The 15,335-nt window shown below is 42.5% G+C and overlaps 1 protein-coding gene across 1 annotated transcript in view; it reads right to left on the reverse strand.

Moving 5' to 3' along the window:
* The window catches only part of LOC126251896 (collagen alpha-1(I) chain-like), a 1,054,386-nt gene that overhangs the window by 330,342 nt on the left and 708,709 nt on the right, over window positions 1–15,335 (reverse strand). The window contains exon 4 of the mRNA XM_049952611.1: window positions 11,165–11,200. Within this exon, the coding sequence (XP_049808568.1) occupies window positions 11,165–11,200 (36 nt within the window). The remainder of the gene's footprint in view (window positions 1–11,164; window positions 11,201–15,335) is intronic.

Here is a 15,335-nt window from a genome sequence, read left to right on the forward strand (position 1 = left end):
TCCCCCTTCAAGCTAGACGAGTTTCGTTCTTTGTAGTTTTTTCGTTTGATGCTTATTTCGTGAGATATTTGTCCCGGTCACTATCAACGGACCACCCTGTATATATTTATACGTAGTGGAGCATCTGAAACCTCTACAAGATAGACTTTGGACAGTTACACAAAAAAGCTGGATAAATGTGAGCAATGATGGGTTAGAACCACACGTAGTGGTGGAGTGCAGACACCGCTCTTCACCTACTGCAGGCAGAGTGGGCGGATTGGTGCACCGTGAGATGACAGGTATAAAGAGCCATATGTATCCCACTTACATAGGACATACTGTGATACTCTGTCAACGTTTATGCTACATGAGACTTTATTTTACTTAGTTGAGAACTACTTTCAGACAGTGGTGGCTCAACCAGCGAAAGCATGCCACTGTCGATCATTCAGTTCTTCATCTGAGAAGGATAGTCAGGTATTTCCCTATTGGTACATTGGGGCCAGTCTTTTTCAGGAATACATTTAACAGCTTGCAGGAAGCATCCCGTTCTCGTGTCTTTTGTCCATCTGTGACTCATTTTTGCAGATGGGGAACAGTATATCACTCCCAGGAGATGGATTTCTTTGTGTATCTACATCTACATGATTACTCTGCAATTCACATTTAAGTGCTTGGCAGAGGGTTCATCGAACCACAATCATACTATCTCTCTACCATTCCACTCCCGAACAGCGTGCGGGAAAAACGAACACCTAAACCTTTCTGTTAGAGCTCTGATTTCTCTTATTTTATTTTGATGAACATTCCTACCTATGTAGTTTGGGCTCAAAAAAATATTTTCGCATTTGGAAGAGAAAGTTGGTGACTGAAATTTCGTAAATAGATCTTGCCACGACGGAAAACGTCTTTGCTGTAATGACTTCCATCCCAACTCGCGTATCATATCTGCCACAATCTCTCCCCTGTTGTTGTTTTGGTCTTCAGTCCTGAGACTGGTTTGATGCAGCTCTCCATGCTACTCTATCCTGTGCAAGCTTCTTCATCTCCCAGTACCCACTGCAACCTACATCCTTCTGAATCTGCTTAGTGTATTCATCTCTTGGTCTCCCCCTACGATTTTTACCCTCCACGCTGCCCTCCAATACTAAATTGGTGATCCCTTGATGCCTCAGAACATCTCCTACCAACCGATCCCTTCTTCTGGTCACGTTGTGCCACAAACTCCTCTTCTCCCCAATCCTATTCAGTACCTCCTCATTAGTTATGTGATCTACCCATCTAATCTTCAGCATTCTTCTGTACCACCACATTTCGAAAGCTTCTATTCTCTTCTTGTCCAAACTATTTACCGTCCATGTTTCACTTCCATACATGGCTACACTCCATACAAATACTTTCAGAAATGACTTCCTGACACTTAAATCTATACTCGATGTTAACAAATCTGTCTTCTTCAGAAACGCTTTCCTTGCCATTGCCAGTCTACATTTTATATCCTCTCTACTTCGACCATCATTAGTTATTTTGCTCCCCAAATAGCAAAACTCATTTACTACTTTAAGTGTCTCATTTCCTAATCTAATACCCTCAACATCACCCGACTTAATTCGACTACATTCCATTATCCTCGTTTTGCTTTTATTGATGTTCATCTTATATCCTCCCTTCAAGACACCATCCATTCCGTTCAACTGCTCTTCCAAGTCCTTTGCTGTCTCTGACAGAATTACAATGTCATCGGCGAACCTCAAAGTTTTTATTTCTTCTCCATGGATTTTAATACCTACTCCGAATTTTTCTTTTGTTTCCTTTATTGCTTGCTCAATATACAGATTGAATAACATCGGGGAGAGGCTACAACCCTGTCTTACTCCCTTCCCAACCACTGCTTCCCTTTCATGTCCCTCGACTCTTATAACTGCCATCTGGTTTCTGTACAAATTGTAAATAGCCTTTCGCTCCCTGTATTTTACCCCTGCCCCTATTACGTGATAATACAAAACGAACTGCCCTTTTTTGCACCCTTTAGATGTCCTCCGTCCATCCCACCTGGTAAGGATCCCACACCGCGCAGCAATATTCTAACAGAGGACGAACGAGTGTAGTGTAAGCTGTCTCTTTAGTGGACTTGTTGCATCTTCTAAGTGTCCTGCCAATGAAACGCAACCTTTGCCTCGCCTTCCCCACAATATTATCTATGTGGTCTTCCCAACTGAAGTCGTTCGTAATTTTAACACCCGGGTACTTAGTTGAATTGACAGCCTTGAGAATTGTACTATTTATCGAGTAATCGAATTCCAACGGATTTCTTTTGGAACTCATGTGGATCACCTCACACTTTTCGTTATTTAGCGTCAACTGCCACCTGCCACACCATGCAGCAATCTCTTCTAAATAGCTTTTCAACTGATACTGGTCTTCGGATGACCTTACTAGTCGGTAAATTACAGCATCATCTGCGAACAACCTAAGAGAACAGCTCAGATTGTCACCCAGGTCATTTATATAGATCAAGAACAGCAGTGGTCCCAGAACGCTTCCCTGGGGAACACCTGATATCACTTCAGTTTTATTCGATGATTTGCCGTCTATTACTATGAACTGCGACTTTCCTGACAGGAAATCACGAATCCAGTCGCACAACTGAAACGATGACCCATAGGCCTACAGCTTGATTAGAAGTCACTTGTGAGGAACGGTGTCAAAAGCTTTCCGGAAATCTAGAAATACGGAATCAACTTGAGATCCCCTGTCGATAGCGGCCATTACTTCGTGCGAATAAAGAGCTAGCTGCATTGCACAAGAACGATGTTTTCTGAAACCGTGCTGATTACGTATCAATAGATCGTTCCCTTCGAGGTGATTCATAATGTTTGAATACAGTATATGCTCCAAAACCCTACTGAAAACCGACGTCAATGATATAGGTCAGTAGTTCGATCGATTACTCCTACTACCCTTCTTAAACACTGGTGCGACCTGCGCAATATTCCAATCTGTAGGTACAGATCTATCGGTGAGCGAGCGGTTGTATATGATTGCTAAGTAGGGAGCTATTGTATCAGCGTAATCTGAAAGGAACCTAATCGGTATACAAGCTGGACCTGAAGACTTGCCCGTATCAAGCGATTTGAGTTGCTTCGCAACCCCTAAGGTATCTACTTCTAAGAAACTCATGCTAGCAGCTGTTCGTGTTTCAAATTCTGGAATGTTCCATTCGTCTTCCCTGGTGAAGGAATTTCGGAAAACTGCATTCAATAACTCCGCTTTAGCGGCACAGTCGTCGGTAACAGTACCATCGGCACTGCGCAGCGAAGGTATTGACTGCGTCTTGCCGCTTGTGTACTTTACATACGACCAGAATTTCTTCGGATTTTCTACCAAATTTCGAGACAATGTTTCGTTGTGGAACCTATTAAAGGCACCTCGCATTGAAGTGTGTGCCAGATTTCGAGCGTCTGTAAATTTTAGCCAATCTTCGGGATTTCGCGTTCTTCTGAACTTCGCATACTTTTTCCGTTGCCTCTGCAACAGCGTTCGGACCTGTTTTGTGTACCATGGGGGATCAGTTCCATCTCTTACCAATTTATGAGGTATGAATCTCTCAATTGCTGTTGCTACTATACCTTTGAATTTGAGCCACATCTCGTCTACATTTGCATAGTCAGTTCGGAAGGAATGGAGATTGTCTCTTAGGAAGGCTTCTAGTGACACTTTATCCGATTTTTAAATAGAATTATTTTGCGTTTGTTTCTGGTGGGTTTGGAAGAAACGGTATTGAGCCTAGCTACAACGACCTTGTGATCACTAATCCCTGTATCTGTCATGATACTCTCTATTAGCTCTGGATTGTTTGTGGCTAAGAGGTCTAGTGCGTTTTCGCAACCATTTACAATTCGCGTGGGTTCGTGGACTAACTGCTCGAAATAATTTTCGGAGAAAGCATTTAGGACAATCTCGGAAGATGTTTTCTGCTTACCACTGGTTTTGAACAAGTATTTTTGCCAACATATCGAGGGAAGGTTGAAGTCCCCACCAACTATAACCGTATGAGTGGGGTATTTATTTGTTACGAGACTCAAATTTTCTCTGAACTGTTCAGCAACTATATCATCGGAGTCTGGGGGTCGGTAGAAGGAGCCAATTATTAACTTAGTTCGGCTATTAAGTATAACCTCCACCCATACCAATTCGCACGGAGTATCTACTTCGACTTCACTACAAGATAAACCACTACTGACAGACACAAACACTCCACCACCAGTTCTGCCTAATCTATCTTTCCTGAACACCGTCTGAGACTTCGTAAAAATTTCTGCAGAAATTATTTCCGGCTTTAGCCAGCTTTCTGTACCTATAACGATTTCAGCTTCTGTGCTTCCTATTAGCGCTTGAAGCTCAGGGACTTTCCCAGCACAACTACAACAATTTACAACTACAATTCCGACTGTTCCTTGATCCAAGCACGTCCTGTATTTGCCATGCACCCTTTGAGATTGCAGCCCACTGTGACGGTACGTCACATAAATATTGACATTTTTAGCGGTTGTAAATCGTAGTTTACGTATTTTATGAATATAATTAGTGTAAAAGATATAGTTAATGTTCTTGAAACAACTGATACGCAGCGATAGCATCTTTATTTAATGTCTATGAAAATAAAAAAAGATCGAAAGAGACGCGATTGTACGGGCAAGGAGGAAAGACATACTTTGTGGTGCACACACTGTTTTGTTTCGCTATACAGAAGGCAGCCATTGAGCGGCTACACATATTTTATGTAAGTTATTCGTATTTCTGCTTAAATAAACTTGTTATTATTATTAGAAAATGAATTTCTTTGTAATAGTTGTTTTGTTTCGCTATACAGAAGGCAGCCATTGAGCGGCTACACATATTTTATGTAAGTTATTCGTATTTCTGCTTAAATAAACTTGTTATTATTATTAGAAAATGAATTTCTTTGTAATAGTTGTCGCCTCAAATGCTCACAGTGGCTAACTATTTTTAATAAGCATTATTTCAGTAATTTACGCTGCGAGAAGCTCATCTTCCTATGCAGCCTCTGGTCGGACATTACGCACCGAAGTATTAATTTATTTTTCAGTGTTAACAGTAACTTTAAATGCGAGATATTTCGTTATAAGAACCTTTTTAAATTGCAACAGATAATTAATTTACGTTAAAGTTCATGTTTTTAAACTATAAAGATTCCACGAGTTCAGTAAGTTTTATCTTGGCCGCTCCACGGCAACAATCGAAATTCTCTCAAGCCTTGCTTTGCAGTCAATAAACAGAAATTAACAAAATTACATTCAATTCAGTTAACGGCAACTATAATTTAGTCATCACGTTCAAAATCTAAAGTTGGTACATGAATAACTGAGGCCCTTCAAGAACCCGTTTCATATTTACTTAAGTAAAAGTGATAAGAAACGACAATATCCCTGAGAGAAAGAATCGTGCTGATAAATTAAAAATAATATATATATATATATATATATATTTATTTATTTATTTATTTATTTCCTTTATATGTGACGTAACGAATCCCAACGGACGTCACACCATCCCGTACTTTCCCGAGGCCTTCTAACCTAAAAAACCGCCCAGTCCACGCCACACAGCCTCCGCTAGCCGTGTAGCCGCCAGCTGAGTGTAGTGAACTCCTGACCTATTCAGCGGAACCCGAAACCCCTCCACCCTATGGCGCAAGTCAAGGAATCTGCAGCCAACACGGTCGCTAAACCGTCTGAGCCTCTGATTCAGACCCTCCACTCGGCTCTGCACCAAAAGTCCGCAGTCGGTTCTGTCAACGATGCTGCAGACGGTGAGCTCTGCCTTCATCTAGTAAGCGACAGGTTAGAACAAGCCTGGAAAAGTGGTAACCCTGCCTACAGGGGGAGCAGAGGCAGGGAGGAGGTGACGTGGGAGGGTAGGTAAGACTGGTGGAAACATCGAGTGAACTCACATGCAGCTGTCTCCACTCTTTTATGGAAATAAGCTTTGGGGACAATTTTGTGGAACTTGTGTTATTGCAGTTACCTTGCTGAATTTCCGGTGCATGTGTTGGCCAGATCAGTTGTTTACGCGTGGCGGTTTTTTCACGACAAATTCGCTTTGTAATAAGAGCAGTGAAACGTTTTCCGTCAGCTGTGGTAGTGTGCATTGGCCCTTCCACACTTCAGTGATACTTTGCTGCACCTACCCTTCTTATGATGTACCCGTGTACAAGTTCCTCAGCAGCTATATACCTGTAGATCAGTAGGAGGCAACTCTTCGCACACTTCAGTGATAGTTTACTATGGTTTGCTGCCCTGTTCCTTCTTAACACGTATCTGTGTACAACTTCCTGAGCAGCTACACACTTGTAGATCTGAAGGAGCCAATTTTTCCACCAGAGGCTGTAGGGTAGTTTCCTGCCAATTTCGTGTGGTGTTGTGAACTAGGGCACTTGGCAAGGTTAACAAATATGCACACACGTGATCAGAAAGGGGAACACAACCCGTTTCAGGTCTCTTCAGTCGAGTTCCGTGCCCCAAGGTGAGCAGTTCTGTCAGTCTACGGTAGTGGAATACGACGAAGTTGCCTCCTGCACTGTGGATTGACCATCAATTTCAAAAAACATGAGAGCTCCACCACAGCCAGTAGTCTCTATGAGTTGTGAAATGCATCCATCCTCAGTCGTTTCTCCTGCATCAGCACTATTTGCTGAAAAGCATTCGCCCTACGCTGTTCCATTATCACCTTCTTCCATTTCTCGTGCAGGAGGTTATGGACGTAGTTTTCAGCTGTACGCTTAATCTCTTCCCTGTCTAACACCAACAGGTTGTTAACTGAGCACATTTCCTGCCAAAAATAAATAAATAAACAAATAAATACCTTATATACTTCCTCTAGAGCACTGGCTGAGCTTTTTCCCCGCCAACTCACAAGTGGAGGAGGGGAGACAGTCCTGGGACAATCTGATACATCCTTCCTCTCCAGCAGCTGAAATTGAGTCTTTTTCCACCCGTTCACAAAGTGGAGGAGGAGAAGGCAATCAGTAAGGAGAGGGGGAAGTGGGCTGGGAAGGGAGTTGGGGGAGAGAGTAGAAGTGACGTTAGTGATGTCATCAGCATGACAATACCAACATCACTTCAGTTTTCTTTTTGTTTGTGTCTATATCATAGCCATCAGCTGGCTAGCACACGTTTCCCTTCAGCAACCACCTCACCTGTTGCTGTTTTCTTTCGGCGACCACTGCTGTATCATCAGGGGACTGTACCATTGTAATCTTCTGTCCATGACAGAAATAGCTCTTCCATCGAAAGTGTCCTTTACATCTCTCACTGCCTCTTCCACACACAAATTAAATATCACGGATTAGAACCAGCAATCTGCCTTAACCCCTTTCCCGATTCTTGTCTCTAGTGGAAGAATGGAAATGGACGTAATCCTCTGAATCATAGATCCACACGTTGCCATTTATTTGTAATAGGGTTTTGGAACACATGCCGTGTTTCAGCATTACGAAACACCTCGAGAAAAACGATCTAATGAAACATAACCTACACGGTTTCAGAAAATATCGTTCTCCTGACACACGACTGGCTCTTTATTTACACGAAGTAATGAGTGTCATCGAAAGCTGATTCCACATTTCTAGATTTCCGCAAGGCTTTTGACACAACTCTCGTCACACATCGAAAAAGTAAAAACAAGAGCAGCTGATTTTGTTCTATCGTGAATATCAGGAGAGAGTGCCACATATTTGATAAGCAAGTTGGGGTGGTAATCATTAAATCAAAGACATTTGTGGCTGTTGTGAGATCTTTACACAAAATTTAAATCTCAAACTTTCTCGTCCGAATGCAAAAATATTGTGCTGACTCCTACCATTGTAATAAATTAGGAGAAGTTAGAGTGTGCATGAATAGATTTGTGTGTCCATTTTTCCCAAGTGCTATTCAAGAGCGGAACCATCGATGAATGTCTGAAAGTGGTTTTGTGAACCCCTTGTCACACACTTAAGTGTGAACTGCAGAATAATCACGTAGCTGTAGATGTAGGTATATAAATTCTTGGAACTGTTCCCCTAGTCGAGACTACACATCCAAAGAATGAAAAACATGTTATTCCATTCCACATTATGAAAAGGCTTCTCCATATGTACGATGCAACATGCGTTTCTTTCGTTTCGTACCCTACTCTTGGTCATTAGCCGCACTTCTAAAGCTGCTTGTAGGTTTCTCTTGCTTCTCCCATAACCAAACTGGCCTTCCCCATAACCTGCTTTTAATTTTCCCTTCGAGTCTTTGACACGATCCTCTTGTATTTTGAAAGCACATGATACAAAGCTAATTGCACGACAATTTTCGCAATCTATGTAAGGTGGCGTGGTCTCCTGACATTCATTTCTTACATATTCCGATCTCACCATCGTAATCTGCGTATCAAGACGTTTCATTCGAGCCCAAACTCGATAGGGTGGAGTCAATTTTACATATTTCTATTTAATCGATATGCGAATCTAATAAATAAATCGCAAGTGCGCACCGAGATTAAAAGGTTGAGACACGATGGCCACAGGAGTTTTTGTTTGGCGGAGGCAACCAGCCCGCTGGAAAGTCCGTAGGAGGGTGAGTTAGCACGCAGCTTTGCCGGCCGGCTGATCGCCCACGGACCAAAACAGTTTTCGCCAGAGAAATGGGATAATGGCCAGCGTGTTCACCTTAAAAGCAAAACCCGTTGTATTGTTTGGGAGAGCCCCCAGCATACGCATTTTTTTGACGTGTGTAGTTTCAGAGTTCTCACAAGTGGACAGTAACTCCCCAACACAGATGCTATACATTTCCGGATTGGTAGGCTTAAACGGAGCGCCATTCTTCCGTTTGTAAGAGTAGCGCCGATTGGTGGACTATTTCTGACGTAATGAGCCGGAGGAGTGAGGGAAAGACAGCAGATGATACACCCTTTCGCTTTTTACGTGGAGGGAAGTCGTTCCGGTGACACTTTTGTAGCAGGAACACGTAGTGGGAGTCAGTGCGCTAGTGCGTGTACGCAGAGAGTGAGGAACATAGTCTCTAGTCAGTACTGCACTCAGAGAGCACTGTATAGAGTCGCTCACGACTCAGCGTTTGTTCACTGTGTTGACTGCGACATTTAATGTGCGGTGTGAACACAGACAGAGTATTAGTTAGACCCTGTGAGCGAGCATTAAATGGCATCGTGGTGGACTGGTTATCTGACCGGTGTACCACGCCAATACTTAGACTAGGGGCAGATAGGAGTCCTTGACTTCATCAAGGCATAGTGAGAGTTCGATTGGCGAAGGTCAATCCAGGTAGAAAGAGATAGTTTTGTTATTTTTCAAAAATGGTTCAAATGGCTCTGAGCACTATGGGAATTAACTTCTGAGGTCATCAGTCCCCTGGAACTTAGAACTACTTAAACCTAACTAAACTAAGGACATCACACACATCCATGCCTGAGGCAGGGTTCGAACCTGCGACCGTAGCGATCTCGCGGTTCCAGACTGTAGCGCCTAGAACCGCACGGCCACTCCGGCTGGCCGTTATTTTTCAGCGGCGAACGACACAGGCAGCAGTCGTCGCAGCTCACGGTATTGTGCACTACAGAGTAAGCGAGCCCCATCTTTCCTCCATTAGAAATAACATACTTCATTCACGTCACTCCATTACATTTCTCACGCGACAGCCTCGACTGTACTTAGAAAAATTCAGTCGGATAATTATTCAAGTTGAGTAGGCGCGGCTCTCAGCCATCCTGCCGAGTAAATAACATTCTTAAAGGAAAGGGCTAAAAGAGCTTTCCCACATTTGGTATAAAAATGTCATTAACAGGATTCCTCTCCATAAGAGGTAACCTCCTATTCCAAAAAGAACCCAGAAATTTGTGTATCAGTTTATAAACAAAAGTTTCATTTGATTTTTCTTAAATTTTGCAATAAATAAAATTTTCCGTTCGTGTAATGTTTTTCTTACACTAACTAGCAATACTCCAGTACTCAAGTATCCCACTAGCTACGTAAGAAAAGAGAATATTTTTGTGTCTTTTCCTTATAGCGGACTACTCCAGAAGATATTGATTGCTCAAAGTTTTTCAGGCATTTATTTTTGGTACGTTAGGAGCGTGTCTGACTTCTGTAGTAGTGTAGGGTGGAAATTGCTTCTTGCAGGAGCCAAAGGGTACTTGTCAGATCAATCCGTTGCACAACACGTCGACGTAACACCCACACACTGACATCCATCCATTCTCGATTTCCTTACAAGCTCAATAATTAGAATGTAAACTGGTTATGACTATCTTTTACAAAACCTGTCATAGTCAAGGTGTGGAACACGCTATCTGAACACTATGTAATAATTTTAATTTATTATTTATGATAGCCAAAAATAATAATACTGTTGACCGACTTTGATAAGCAATAAGCATCTTCAGACAACGGTAAATCCTTACTAAAGCAGTAGAGCGTCGTAAGCCATGTACTCAGACACTTTATGCCAACTGATGTCGCTTTGCGACACGTTCCTGTGGTAATAAGGATTCAATGTTACCTGAAGATGCTTGTTAGCAGGTGAAACCGGTCATTGGGGCTCTTGCTATATTTGTGATCAGGATTAAGAAATTACAGTTGCTAGTACCGTACGTGATGTATCAAATGCAACAAAAGTCCATTCTGTCTGGAGGCTGGGGCTTATACAGAAGTTCGCCTCTCTAAAAATGATGGCACCAACGTTTGAATTTTTTAATATGTATTGCAGCCTCCGAGCTACAATGTTGAAGAACCAACACTACGAATAAGTTATAAATATCGTTGTCACGGTTAAATGTAAATCTTCAGCCGCAAGCAAACCAGGCTCCCAAGACTGTATTAGTGTTCTGGACAATAATTCTTTCCGTAGACTTTCACATCGTGGGAGAAGAGGCTGACAAAATTACGGAAACTTCGTCGTTACCTGTGATCGTCGAGCACACGTGCCTGCGACCGAATACGCCTTGTAACAACCACGTACTGTGTGCGTTTCTCAGTGGTCTTCTTCTGCCGTTTTCAGTCATTTCTAATTTATTTCGGTGTTCTGAAGGATGCATGTCGAATTAAGATGCGAGGCGCACGACAGACATTTACTAGTGGACCGAGAATGAAATCAGTTGATATGTGAGGCATAATACTTACAAAGTCATCGTCCTCAGCTTCTCCAGATCCGAAACCCTGAAAACGAAACAACAAAAATGTCTAAAAACTTAAAAGCAACTGAAAAGAACAAAACAAAACCACAAAATAAAAGTACAAAAGCTAATGAACTCAGACACAAAAACAGGAGAAATAACAAAAGAAAAAAAAGCGCAAAATCGAAATACGATTGGGTACGAAATTCGACATATTACTGTCTGCATTTCGTGAGGAATAAGGGGCATCAAGTGATGCACGAAGCAAAATGTCGATTTCAACAGCTGCAGTGAAGCAAAATTCCTCCGAGAGAGTAGTTTACGGTGATAATCACAAGATACTTGAAACGATAGTGCAAAAAATATATTTATTCGGGCTGTGGATGAAGAAATATTGAATAATGCTTTTCGTCTGTGAGATACTATGATACTGCATAATCTAACTGCCACTGTAACATACACAGAGTTGCTTCTCTCACACACAATTATTTTATCACGGAGTTAAAAATATTCTCCCTACGGTTTCTAAGACAATTATTTATAGTGCTCATTACTAAACTGATGCAAATTTACTTTGCCGCATAAACGGAAATGAGGATTTCAAACATAACATTTGGAGAAGATGCTCCAATTTTATCCTATCTTCTTGCACTTTCGATATGTTGTTCATATTTAAACGTTGCAGAACATATTTGTTAGTGACAAAAATATGTGCAGGACCATCCCAATACTGCGGGAATAAACATGTGTGAAAGGAATTAAATGCAGACATCAAACCAGATATCATATAAGCGTATTAAATAACTGATTTCAGCCGGCCAGAGTGGCCGAGCGGTTCTAGGCGCTACAGTCTGGAACCGCGCGACCGCTACGGTCGCAGGTTCGAATGCTGCCTTGGGCATGGATGTGTGTGATGTCCTTAGGTTAGTTAGGTTTAAGTAGTTCTGGGGGACTGATGACCTCAGATGTTAAGTCCCATACTGCTCAGAGCCAGCCAACGTATTTCAGATGTCCAGACTCATTTTCCACTTCGCCCCTTGGAATGATTCGACGTGCAATTGTTGTTCAGAGTGTGGAAGGAGTTCTGGGCGACGGACAATACATACAAAAAATGTGATGTTACCCGAAAATTCTCAAAATTTCACTGCGACCTAGCCGCTTTGTACGGTTTCAGTTTGAATTCGCGCACGGCTCTGCGAGGAGCCGCTACGGACACACCGCCGTGGGCTGCTAAATTGCACAATAATGCTCTCTGGCTTCTCTCCGGGCCTCTCGTTAAACGTGTCATGCGGTGATCACAGCACGGAGTACAGCTGCTGGAAGCTCTTCAAACGCAGCGACCGTCTCACTCAGTAACGGCCACGTTCGAGGGGCAAAGGGAGGGTGAGAAGGTGGCCGTGATGGGCGGCGGGCTGTTGCAATTCACCGCCGTACGCCATTCCCGCCACCTCGCGCGTCAGCCGACCTCTGACCTGTTGGCCACGTGCTCTTGAGCTCTGCCTGTCCCACTGGCTTCAATTGAAGAGTACACTCCTCTTCTGGATGTTGCAGTTCTTCTCAGGGTCGTTTCTATCACTAGGCAGCCTAGGGCGGTATAATTTTAGGGGAGGCAAAAGTTGAAAAAAATTTTTCAAATTAACAGCGAAGAAACTGAACAAATGAGGGAAAAAGTGGAAAACAGGAAAAATTAAAACACAGAATTGTTTTCAACAGCATACAGAACAGTTACATGATACGTCTTACTTGCTTTGACAAAGGTAAACACAGTGCCTCTAATTACCTCAAAACTAAAGCTGCCGCTACTGAGTACGAAACGGAAATCGCGAACGTCACTGTGCCACTGGGGCGGCTAGCAAAAGTTGTAGAACTCGTAACAGAAAATGCAGACGAGACGTCATTTAATTATTTAATCGCAAGACAGTGAATGCTGTAAGAGATGCAATTTATTCTACATTCTAAAAATATTTCAAGTAAAATAGAAACGAAATAACACCACGACCATCTAGATGAGCTAGTCTGATGTTTCAGCGTGTCTCACATCAGTGCAGCATAATTTCTAAATTCGAGGAAAAATTCATTCGCACCATAAAATAGTACCACACATGTATTAGTCCATTTCTTGCAATTGAATAAAACAGGTAATTGATGCCAAATTTCGTTGCACTAGTATATTCAGTAGAGTTATAGTTTAAAATGGTCAGCAATTATTTTGGCAAATTTCAGCAATTGAGGAAACAAAATAAGTATCAGTTTTAACGGCATTGAGAACAAAGCATGAAAATTGGGGATTGTCACCAGAAATCAGAAAATGAGGACGTCCAGTCACCTTAGTTTAATGCTGAAAAGTATAATAAGATATTTGCATTGTCGTGTCGTTGGATGTTGCTGGAGGCGGAGGGGGAGCATAGCGGGAAGACCGACTGTTGTGAAGAGGAGAGGGCGTCGTTTTTCAGTTCTGGCCTAGGGCGCTAAAGCAACTGGCAGCGGCCCCAGCTCTCCGTGCTCGCTAACACAGGTACTGCTGACCTACGGCCTAAATGAATGCAGCTCAGCGGGGTGCGGGCCGACCGCTCGATGACGTCAGAACGCGCGCCGACGCTGTCCTGTCCTGACGAGGGAAATTACGCTTCCCCCCCCCCCCCCCCCGCCCCCCCCCCCCCTTAGAATTAGTTGCTAGATGGCCCAGTAGACCTACAGGAAAATTAAAGAGACCTTTGCAGGAAAGAGAACCACTTGTATGAATATCAAGAGCTCAGATGGAAACCCAGTTGTAAGCAAAGAAGGAAAAGCATAAAGGTGGAAGCAGTATATAGAGGGTCTATACAAGGGTGATGTACTTGAGGACAATATTAAGGAAATGGAAGAGGATGTAGATGAAGATGAAATAGGAGATACGATACTGCGTGAAGAGTTTGACAGAGCACTGAAAGACCTAAGTCGAAACAAGGCCCCGGGAGTAGACAACATTCCATTAGAACTACTGACAGCCTTGGGAGAGCCAGTCCTGACAAAACTCTACCATCTGGTGAGCAAGATGTATGAGACAGGCGAAATACCCTCAGACTTCAGGAGGAATATAATAATTCCAATCCCAAAGAAAGCAGTAGTTGACAAATGTGAAAATTACCGAACTATCAGTTTAATCTGTCACAGCTGCAAAATACTAACGCGTATTCCTTACAGAAGAATGGAAAAACTGGTACAAGCCGACCTCGGGGAAGATCAGTTGGCATTCCGTAGAAATATTGGAACACGTGAGGCAATACTGACCCTACGACTTACCTTAGAAGAAAGATTACGGAAAGGCAAACCTACGTTTCTAGCATTTGTAGACTTAGAGAAAGCTTTTGACAATGTTGACTGCAATACTCTCTTTCAAATTCTGAAGGTGGCAGGGGTAAAATACAGGGAGCGAAGGGCTATTTACAATTTGTACAGAAACCAGATGGCAGTTATAAGAGTCGAAGGACATGAAAGGGAAGCAGTGGTTGGGAAGGGAGTGAGACAGGGTTGTAGCCTCTCCCCGATGTTATTCAATCTGTATATTGAGCAAGCAATAAATGAAGCAAAAGAAAAGTTCGGAGTAGGTATTAAAATCCATGGAGAAGAAATAAAAACTTTGAGGTTCGCCGATGACATTGTAATTCTGTCAGAGACAACAAAGGACTTGGAAGAGCAGTTGAATGGAGTGGATAGCATCTTGAAAGGAGGATGTAAGATGAAAATCAACAAAAGCAAAACGAGGATAATGGAATGTAGTCGAATTAAGTCGGGTGATGCTGAGAGAATTAGTTTAGGAAATGAGACACTTAAAGTAGTAAAGGAGTTATGCTATTTAGGGAGTAAAATAACTGATGATGGTCGAAGTAGAGATGATATAAAATGTAGACTGGCAATGGCAAGGAAGTCGTTTATGAAGAAGAGAAATTTGTTAACATCGGGTATAGATTTAAGTGTCAGGAAGTCGTTTCTGAAAGTATTTGTATGGAGTGTAGCCATGTATGGAAGTGAAACATGGACGATAACTAATTTGGACAAGAAGAGAATACAAGCTTTCGAAATGTGGTGGTACAGAAGAATGCTGAAGATAAGGTGGGTAGATCACGTAACTAATGAGGAGGTATTGAATAGGATTGGGGAGAAGAGAAGTTTGTGGCACAACTTGACTAGAAGAAGGG

The sequence above is a fragment of the Schistocerca nitens genome, chromosome 4 (genome assembly GCF_023898315.1).
Source record: "Schistocerca nitens isolate TAMUIC-IGC-003100 chromosome 4, iqSchNite1.1, whole genome shotgun sequence".
Taxonomy (NCBI): domain Eukaryota; kingdom Metazoa; phylum Arthropoda; class Insecta; order Orthoptera; family Acrididae; genus Schistocerca; species Schistocerca nitens.